Source organism: Octopus bimaculoides, chromosome 19 (assembly GCF_001194135.2).
Source record: "Octopus bimaculoides isolate UCB-OBI-ISO-001 chromosome 19, ASM119413v2, whole genome shotgun sequence".
NCBI lineage: Eukaryota > Metazoa > Mollusca > Cephalopoda > Octopoda > Octopodidae > Octopus > Octopus bimaculoides.
Window position 1 is genome coordinate 47,376,203 of NC_068999.1, and position 10,883 is coordinate 47,387,085.

The 10,883-nt window shown below is 35.3% G+C and overlaps 1 protein-coding gene across 3 annotated transcripts in view; it reads left to right on the top strand.

The window, feature by feature from the left end:
* Window positions 1–10,228, top strand: part of LOC106868359 (FMR1 autosomal homolog 1-like) — a 51,442-nt gene extending 41,214 nt beyond the window's left edge. For 2 of the 3 annotated variants that reach the window (XM_014913575.2, XM_014913577.2), the window contains 6 exons: window positions 359–462; window positions 2,928–3,049; window positions 5,283–5,456; window positions 6,592–6,618; window positions 7,951–8,055; window positions 8,543–10,228. In XM_014913575.2, the coding sequence (XP_014769061.1) occupies window positions 359–462; window positions 2,928–3,049; window positions 5,283–5,456; window positions 6,592–6,618; window positions 7,951–8,055; window positions 8,543–9,066 (1,056 nt within the window). In that variant the 3' untranslated portion in view covers window positions 9,067–10,228. The remainder of the gene's footprint in view (window positions 1–358; window positions 463–2,927; window positions 3,050–5,282; window positions 5,457–6,591; window positions 6,619–7,950; window positions 8,056–8,542) is intronic. The other variant, XM_014913576.2, reaches the window with a different exon arrangement.
* The last annotated feature ends 655 nt before the right edge of the window (window positions 10,229–10,883 follow it).

Here is a 10,883-nt window from a genome sequence, read left to right on the forward strand (position 1 = left end):
GTTAAAGATGGAAGGGCTGTGTTCATAGCCCTTTGAGGGTTTTGCTTAGGCTGGTGGGAGGAAGTTATTCAGAGACTTAGTCTGAATGCTTGCAGTAGAGTAAACTTTGCTAAAAGAATCCAAAGCTTGGTGTTCTTAAACTAGGTGAGGCTCTTGAACTAAATATAATTTATTTTTTAAGTTTCAGAAAATTGTAGAACATAAAATAAATACTAGAATGTGTAAATTTTGTTGAAGCAAATCATTAACTATAACAACACTTCTTTAAATTGAAAAATGTCATTAATTGTAAACCATTCAGTTTTGATTCTTGAAGTGATGCCATCTCAGTTAATGGTAATTTATAATTTCATTTTAGGAAGTGGAACAGTTACGGCAAGAAAAATTAGAAATTGATCAACAGCTGAAGAATTTATCAGGTCCCCAACAGAGCCCCTACTATCCACCATCAAGGGAAAGAAGGTGGGTTCATAAAAATTGTATTTCATGTTTGCATTGATGTTGTAACACTGAATATCATCTTCATTTTTTTAAAGACAAATGGATTTCCATTAATGAGATTTGAGGGCAATTCTAGTATAGGTCTGGTTATCTGTTGGCACTGTATATTGACCCCTGAGCTCATGTTTGTCCATCAGAGCAACAAGGACTATCTAGTTATCCAAGGAGGACTGATAACTTGTGTGGAGTTGTGCAACCACACTCTCCCACTGGTGACCATCTTCAATCCAGTGGTTAGACCAGGTCAAGATGACGGAGGATGGAGGCAGATGACCAAGATGTCTTACTTGCTTCATCTTGTTCTTCGTTCTCCGCAATGCATTGTTGCAGCCACTGAACCATGAAGCTTCACCTGCAGAATGCACCAAATCTACTCTTCACATGCATGGGTAGGTAAGCCCCAATATGCTAATTAACCCATAGCTGGGACCTTGGCATGTGCTATTACTCCGAATTAGAGTAGACTTTGGAACAATAATGGCTAAGAGATAGCTCCACATTCATCAAAACCTAGAGCTACTGAATTAGTTTCACGACCAAATGGAGTTTAAGGTCATACCCAGGAGTCCATACCCTGCACCCCTGAGCTTTGGAGGTAGTGTCAACTCTGTTAGAATACATGTTTATTGTGGCATTTGAGTAGCATAAGAATATTCTGTCTTGTGACCAGTGACCTTTTTTGGTTACCAAAAGAATGTCTCTTTCTCTACATGACCAACCTACTTAGTTTGACATCAAAAGAAATGCTCAGTGTGAAAATAGGCTTGAAAAGGTCTCACAAGGGAGATGGCAAGCAAGGAAAAGCTGCAATACATATAAATTGGTCAGTAATGCAGGTTTCTTGTATATAAAACTAGATCGTGATGCAAACCTCAAGTGACATGAAAGAGTGCCAACAAAAGTGGCTGTTCATCATGACTGTATTAACCTCAGGAATAAGGATTTTGAATTGGCATCAATTCAGATTGATCTGTGATCCTGTTGTGGTTAATCAACCATAAAGCTTGAGTCAACTGAATCATTTTTACTATGTCAGGTTGGTAAGATGTAGCTTTAAACACCTTAATTTGGCTGTTGAGTCTTGTTTATATAAGCTGCATAGTGGTCAATGATCCAAAGAATCCAACTAAAAGACCTTAACCATTTAATGTTTAGATTACTCTGTCAAATCTTATGCTTATGTTTTTTTCACGTTGCTTTTTAATTATCTTGCATTATCTCATAGCTTTGAAATTTCAATGATGTGATTGTTTATTTTTTACAATTGAGTAGGTGTGTGAGGCTGGATGGGCAAATTTGAACATAAATCAAGTAGAATATTTGGGTCAGATATGGTCAATTTAAATGCTTAAAAATTAGACTCGCACTAAATACTATGATTTTCCTTGTTTGCTCCTACAGTTAAATTCTTAAATATAACCATACATAAAATATAATGTGATTATGCATTGTATCAGTTGATCGTTAATATATAATGTGATGAAACTGTTATGGTGTTTAATTGAGCAAATGATGACAATCTATTCTGAAAATTAGGACATTGAACTACTATTTCTAATGCTATTAACCCTTATCTGTTTCTTTAACTTTTTCCATGGAAAACAGCTTCATAGAAAATGTTTATAAATATACTCTGATATTCCTTAACACCAGTTTGAAAAATTAGCTCACCGCATTTAATCTGAGGTATTTTTTGTCCAGGATCACTGCAATAAACAAAGTGTGTGGGGAATTAATAAGTCTAAAACAGCATTTGATTGTTGTTTTGGGTTTACCAATTCCCTTCATTGTTGTTGAGATATACTGAATTCATAAATATGTGTGTCTTTGTTTTGCATGCACCTCAGCCCAACCAGTTGAGCATATGTAATTACTACTTGGGGTTAGTAATAGTTAAGAGCATGGGCTACCAAGATTCCGGGTTCAATACCGGGCAGTGCCTTGAATAATTAATAATAATAACATCAGCAAAAAATACCTTAAGAATGAGAACCCAGGGTTGGGTTCAAAATTCTATCGGGACACCTGATGAAGGCTGGAGAGTAAATCAGCCGAAACGTAACAACAAACAAGATGAAGACACATATCCGTCCAATGTAAATAATGGACAGAATTCTTCATCTCTAAAATATAGAACAGTATGAACATTTGGTTCTGATTAGTAAGGCTTAAGTCACAGATGTGTCAAAGATAAAGCCCTTAGCTCAGTAAAAGAGCCTTTTCAATTTTGAGATCGGAATAGAAGTTGTCCTGCTATTGTTGTCTGAAAGTCCAGATATGCTGAGGTAAGGCATCCTAGTTGTGAGAATCTCCAAGAGAGTAAGGCTTATGTGGAAGGGTTGTATCCAATCTATGGTGTTATGGATAACACAGTATGATCACGTTTCAGTTATTACTATGATGGGTTTTCCTGTTTATCCACCCAGGGGCAGTAATGACCCATATAATGATGAAAGAAGGGGCCGTGGACCACCAATGCGTGGAGTCAGGGGCATGAGCCGAGTAGGTAGACGCTGGGCAAATGAACGACATAGTGGAAATAATCAAGGTAAGTGGGACATTGAATTTGTTTGAACCTTTTGGTTTTTACTCGTATGATGTTTGCATTGGATATTTAAATAAGACATTTCTTGCTAGTTTTTAATTTGACCATCACCTTATTGCATGTCACAGAAATGCAGATACTACTTTGAGTTCCCATGTTAACTAGGTAAAGGTTCTTGATGGACATTGGACAGGCAGGGGTAAGCAACTGGTAGTCAAGACATGGCAATGCGGGCACTCAGACTCTTTTACTTGTTTCAGTCATTTGACTGCGGCCATGAAGGAGCACCACCTTTAGTCGAGAAAATTGACCCCAGGACTTATTCTTTGTAAGCCTAGTACTTATTCTATCTGTCTCTTTTTGCCGAACCGCTAAGTTACGGGGAAATAAACACACCACCATCGGTTGTCAAGTGATGGTGGGGACACACACACACACACACACACACACACATATATACGACAGGCTTCTTTCAGTTTCCGTCTACCAAATCCACTCACAAGGCTTTGGTCGGCCCGAGGCTATAGTAGAAAACACTTGCCTAAGGTGCCACGCAGTGGGACTGAACCCAAAACCATGTGGCTGGTAAGCAAGCTACTTACCACACAGCCACTCCTGCGCCTATATATTAACTGAGAGAGGATGTGTGACATGTTCACACAGATGGCCTGTATGCATGGCCTCAGTAGGATCAAGAGGAAGAAGACCTGCAAGAAAGCAGACCCATTCAAGAGATGGTCTTCTTGTATATTATGGCCCATGTTCTTGTTTCATGATATTACTAGTTGCTTTGTACTATTTGAAATAAACTTTTGGTTATCAGTTTACTTTGACATGATGCACTTGTGTCACTGATGCTTGCCTTGTCAATGCATTTGGTCATCTTTGGCTTTTGTAGGATATCCCCTAATTAAAACTTCATAGTCGTTATTTGAGAAACTTCTTTCAGTTATCTCCTAATTTAAATCTTCACTGTTGTTAGGTTTTACCAGTGTCTGGTAAACGATGAACCCCAAACAAGGTTCTCTATCTCAGACTGTTATAGGCTCTTCAAAGTACCATTTACATAACTTAAAATTAGATTCACATCTACATGCTTTCTTTTTAATGTGTTTTTTGAAGAGTTTCTAACTAGGAGACGCTGGTTCAAAACTATAGTTATTAGGACTTGTCTCACTTTTCAGATGTGAATTTTTAAGCCAGTTTCTAACAGACAGGTTTGTTATTCATTCTTGGTATTGTTTATGAAAGATAAATCTTATTTCCTTTATTTATTTATCTTTTAACCATTTCTGTTGTATATATTCTGGTGTATTTGTATTGTAGATTAATATTGATCATTTTACTGAGTTTTTCTCTTCTGTTATTTTTGTTTGTCAATGGAGTTTTCTTGTATTATTACTATTTGCAAGTAACTGTGTCAGCTTTTTTTTTTAGTCTGTATGTAACTTATAATGACACGTTATTCTGAAGTTAGTGCATTCTTATTTTCCAACCTATTTTTGTTGACTTCATGCAAAATCATTATTATTATTATTTAAGGCAGCAAGCTGGTGGAATCCTCATCACACCTAGCAAAATTCTTAGCATTTCATCCATCTTTACGTTCAGAGTTCACCAAGTTCAACTTGGCCTTTGGTCCCTTATGGGGTTGATAAAATAAGCACCAGTTGAGCACTAGGGTCAATTAATTTATCCCTTCCCTCAAAATTGCAGGCCTAGCTTCTATGGCTGGATACCCTTTCTGATGCCAACCACTTGAAAGTATATATTGAGTGCTTTTTGCATGGCACCAGCACCAACGGGGTCACCAGGTTACTTGCAAGACAAGATCCCTCAACTGTCTTTGCTGTCTGGACTTTTCATAAATGATGCAAGGAATGATATTGGCCTCTGAGCTGTTGATCAGTTAATCACCTTAAGATTTTAAACTTCCAGATGATTTCAAAATAACACCTTGTGAAAATATTTATCCAAACTACAATATTTGTGAAAGGAACTATTATTGACATGTCTTATTTCTAATCTCATTGAATTTTAACTGATTATCTTTTTTTTCATACAAGTTCTTTCTTGTTGGAATTTTTAACGAGAAATTGATGAGAGTTGTTTGGGCTGAATAACTTTGTAAAATGTTAGAAAAAGAAACCTAGCTATTTTTTGGAATACATACATCTAAAGATTCTTCTGCCATTGTATTTGTCTGTTTTATCATGTCCATTGTTCTCTTTTAAAGGTGATGACCCATTATCTCCTCGTCCTATTTCCGACTGGTCAGCAGAGGTAGTGGAAGAAGAACGTCGGCAAGCTGGGTATTTAACAGATAGCGTATTAAGTGGTCGAGGACGTGGCTTCAAACGAGGAAGGGGTCGAGGGCGTGGAGGAAACAGTAATTCTGCAAGGGATTCAGGTAAGTTAACGGGGACAAAACCCGAATTTAAAACGCTGGATGATAATGATATATATTGCTTTTCTAGAAGTTGTAAAAGAATTATAGACTGGTTTATTGTTACTTAGGCAGCATAAAGGCAATTTCAGAAAGGAGCAGCGTCATCAAATATATCAACCTCAACATTATTTAGGCTAGCAGTTAGTCCTGAATCCTATTTCAACCATTGTGTTGTCCCTCTGATTCCTAGCTCCAGTTGGTTTCACTCCTTAAAAACTGTAGTAAGTTTGCATCAACATATTTAATGCCTGGAGAATTATAAAAAAAATAAAAATTTTAAAGACTAATTAGAAACAAAAAGATACTATGAAGTGTTTTACATTTTTTGATTTTTATACACAGATGTTATCTTTGAATTAATGTATGAGGACTTGGGTTCTGCGCTTGATTGCTAGTTGAGTGGGCAGCAACTGAAAGGCTATTGCTCTTCTATAAAAAGACCATCTCATTGTATGCAAGAATGGGTGTGTAAATTAAGTTGCTAATGACTTGGTCTTTGGATTCATATATGGCACATTTTCACTCCAGCCTTTATAGAGTTGCAATTATGCAATTCTACAAAGCCTGTAAGAAAACGTGTGTGGTGTCACTTCTTATATTAAACTCACTTTAATACAGTAAATTACTTGCAACTCACTCCCCTCAGGTTGATGAAGAGACATAGAGGTGGAGTGATATTTATTGTTGAAATGTCAAACAACACATTCTCATCTTCTTAGCCCTGACCCAATCTTCCCTAGTTTTCCTCGTGTTTTCAACATTTACATAACATTTTTCCACTTAGCTAGCATATGTAATTTGTTTTCATGGCTTCTTCATTCTAGTTTAGTCTTAGCTCATTAACCATTATTTTAAATAGTCAGTTGCTTTCATTTATTTACAATTAACTTTTATTTCCAACAAGCCATAATTAAATTAATTCTCTCCAATCACACTAGATCCTCTTCTGAATTCATTGCCAAATGATATCCTCTGATTTCAGCATTGAGGCAGACCTTATTTTATTGTCAATGCAACTATAAATATTTCTTGTTTTATATTATACATTGAAGAATGAATTTTATATCTCACATTAATCTTATACTTTTTATTGTAGGCTGGTTATCTCACGACCCACATCAAGGTATATAACACCTCTTCATTTATTTGATACTTGTTATATTAAATTTATTTCATATTTTTCTATGTGAAACAAATAAGTCATATCATGTCCTTCAGTATAAAGTAATAATGATTATAACTATGTAAGTTAATAGCCAGATTATGTCTACAATATAGAATAACAATGATTATAACTACACAAAATGCTTTAGTGGTTGTATTACAAGAAACTTTATATTTCACATTGAGACCTCATCACTTAGAATTTTCAAATCACATGTAACCTTGTCCAAGAAACTAGTGTTTCTCACAAATGGATACCAAAACTATTGAAACCAATTTCAGTGACATTCCTAAGTAGAATAGTCTGCTGAATTTCTAGAAATAAATTTAGTTTAAGAAGAAAAACTCGGAATATATGACACCTGTCGTCGTCGTTGTTTAACGTCCGCTTTCCATGCTAGCATGGGTTGGACGATTTGACTGAGGACTGGTGAAACCGGATGGTAACACCAGGCTCCAATCCAATTTGGCAAGTAATTACTTGTTTTTTTATAGAAAGTATGAGAATATTGGGCCCCATTAAAAGCATTTAGGGAGTTTATGTGGGCTGTAAATTTAACTCTTATTCATATAGAGTTGAATTTGAATGAACTAAGCTTAACTTTGGCAGAGTAACTTTAGTTAACGCAACTAGTTTTAATATCTCTATAATAGTTTCAGCTCCACAATAGTTCCACTCCTTGGCCTTTAATGTTATCAAATTCCTCTGAATTTTCCTCAGCCGTCCAAGGTTTTCCTGTTGACAGCCATCAACAGCTGTCCCAGGCAAACATCTGTCTTGCAAGGCCTACAAAAGTTATTAGCTAACTAAAGTTTAGGCTGTCTCTAACGGATAAAGAAAGAAGATTCAATCCAAGAAGAGTTGTATCAATCAGCCTTGAGTTAAGTCTTCACAGTTTGGAGGAACCGTCTCTTATTTGTGAAGAAATAGTAACCATTAAAATTGTATCGAGTATGCAACAAAAATTTAGGAGTTACTTTGGTAGAAAGCAAAACAGAAGAGACTGGGAAATGATTGTGCATGATTGTGTTGAAAAGGTAGTGGTGGTGATTGGTGACATGCAGCAGTATTTGCTGACCAGAAACTACAGGAACTAACAAAGGTAGGTGCGACACTGCTTCAATTCTCATGGAATCATTTTCTTCCTTATATATAGAACTTATTCTGAAGAAATGAAAGACTAGAAATCAATTGCTCCAAAAAAATTATTGATAGCGATTGACTAAGTCCTCGTTTTACAATTAATATAATGTGGAATTTTAATGAACTTTTATTTTTACCGTTATTTAGGTGCCTATGATGATGATGATATCCAAGATCAAAGATCACGTCGTCGAACAACAGACGACGAAGACACAGTACTGGATAATGCAAGTGTAAACAGCCAAGATCAAGGTTAGCAATTCATCTAAATATTTAATGTCTTATGTTGGTTGCTATGGTTATTCTATTGATTTTGTTTGCTGCTCTTTAAATAACTGAACTATCACTCTGAAACCCCATAAGCTTAAGAACTCATTTACCATATTTTAATGTGTTTAAGGAACCCTTTTTTTTTTTGTCAAAAATTAGGTTAAAAAAATATGGGAGTTTCTTATACATGGATAGTATTATAATCCCTTACAAAACCTTTTTTCCAAATTTTAAGTCCCAAAAATTAGGGGGGTTCCTTATACACATTAAAACATGGTAACTGTCAATACACAACTGATTATTAAGGATATTGAAAAGAAATGTAATTTTAAGAGATTGAGTTATCTAAGACTATTAAGTTTGACATCTTAAAAGAACAATAAAAATGAATTGGTTATTAATGGCATTTGCGCTACAAATTATCGTTTAGTTTATTAAATGCTTAATTTTTGTTTTGACACTCTTTCAGATCGTAGACGGGATAAAAGAAGAAGGCGCAGAAGAAGATTGCGTGGTAATGGTAGTGCAGCTTCTGGTACTGAGACAGACACAAGTGTATCTAATTACAGGGGCCGCTACTCGGCACCACCATCGCGGGCCGGTTCTATGATGAGGAGCCCAAGTTACAATAACAACATGCATAAGCCAGAAGATTTCTCTGTGTCTGTTACGTCTGTCCATAATAACCACCATTCTCAATCTCCCCCACCTCACTCCTCACAAATGCATCTGCAGCTGGGAGGCAACCGGCCTACTTATAACAACAACAATAGTATGGTGGCAAATGAAAAAGAAATTATTGTGAAAACAGAAAATGATTCTACACCCAAGCAACAACGAGATGCTCGCAAACAAACCCGTCAGCAACTCAGTGGCAGTGAATCCGACAGTAAAAATATAAAGAGCAAGTCGAGCAACTCTGCAACTTCTCCTACTGCTACTACTACTCATTTCTGCAAATCAAAGGAACAGCTTGTTAATGGAGAACAATGAGTAGGATTGCAGGTTTAGAATTCCCCTCCCTTTCCCTGACTTGTTGAAAGAATCGACTGAAGTCAGGTTTGCAGGCAAGGCAGACATTGAAATCAGTAACCACTGATCAACGCTTATTGAATGGACTACACAGCTGGAAAAATGCTGTTGCTGCTCCAAAACATGATTAATTACATGAAAAAATGTTTTTAGAGAAAAAAAAAAACATGAGTAAATTTTTTAAAAGTTTCTTTAAAAAAAAAAATGTATTCCTGTGTGTTTAGGATGACTTACTACCCTGAATTGCCTAGACATTAGTCTATTTTGTTTTCAATTCTGGACTGAGCTCAATCTATGCATATAATGTCGAGCAATTAGTTTGCTTTGACTGTTGCATTGTCTCAGAGTGCATGGTATATTTGGCCTAGACAGTTTGGGGGGAAAGTTGGCATGCACTGTGAAGGTAACAATGTTGTTAAATATTCTGGTACAATTAAGTTCTGCTAAAAGGTACAATGTTGGTAGCAGGGTCTACAATAGAGATATTGAAGCTGCTGGTAGCAGAATGTATTCCTTCAATCCGTGTTGGCCTAATTGAGTAAAATTTTTTCATGGTAAGATGATTAACAGCAACCTTTCTACTACCAATGCTGCCACCTAACCTCATTTGGTTTGATTGCTTTTATTTTCATTTCAATTTACTTGCAGTCTGTAATCCGTTAATTTTGGTTGGTTTTTTTTTTTTTTTTTAGACTTATCATTTTGGCATCTTATTTATTTCATTTCATTTCACTACAGGTATTTGAACATCTATTTAAGCTCTAATGTTAATGCAGTTGTTAATACTGCACACAGTAGTAAGTTTAGGGCGGAGGACTGCTATAGATGAGAAAATATCGTCAATCTTAAATTGAAAGCTAAGTGTAATTGTCTTCCCATTAATAGTTTTACTTGAAAGTACATTAATTAAATTAGTAGTGCTATAACTTCTAATTTCCATGTAGTATTCATTTGTTACCGATGAAATGGTTTAAATAAGCAAAGTTGCAATGTAGCTAAAAGGAGCTTCACATACTGAACTCCACAAGTGTTACAATTTCTCTCAACTGATTTTATCTACGGTTTATTTCTATAATATATGGAATAATATGACCACATAAAATTGAAAATTCTCCAAAATCAAGACATTGGTTCAGTTATTTTCTTCTTCATCAATAATTAAAAGCAATTAACATAGGCCTCTTGGTTAGTTACCTTACATAATTATTGTTGTCTTGATTTATTCCCATGAAAAATATAATCCAATACATTTAATAAACAGTTTTATGTGCAACATTTTTCAAACCCAAATATATCTACAAAGAAATTCCAATCTGGGCCAAACGTATTTCTCTCTAATTGCTAATTTCTTGCCACCCCCACCTATCTACAGACTACCCCTGCTTAAAAGATTTAAAAAAAGAAAAAAGTTATTAGCAATATGTGCATATAGCATTTTGATTGTTATATCTTTTTTTTTCATGGTCAACATATTAACAGTATTAGCTAATTATTTGCTCCTAAGATAACGTGTTGCTACCTTTTCTGCTAGCTTACTTTACCATTTAGCTTTTTACTGCTGTTTTTTTCATCTGTTTTTGCTGCTCTCGTTGCTTTCCGTTACGGGAGTGTTTAAATTATTTTTATGATGGAGTTTTGTTTTTTTTTTTTGTCAAAACAGAATATTAATGCTGGTGCTTTTTTTCTTTCTTTTTTTTTTATATCCCAATGTATTCTATATCAATTTAAAATCTATTTGTTCTAGTTGTTAATACTCTTTGATAGTATTTTTTTTTTCT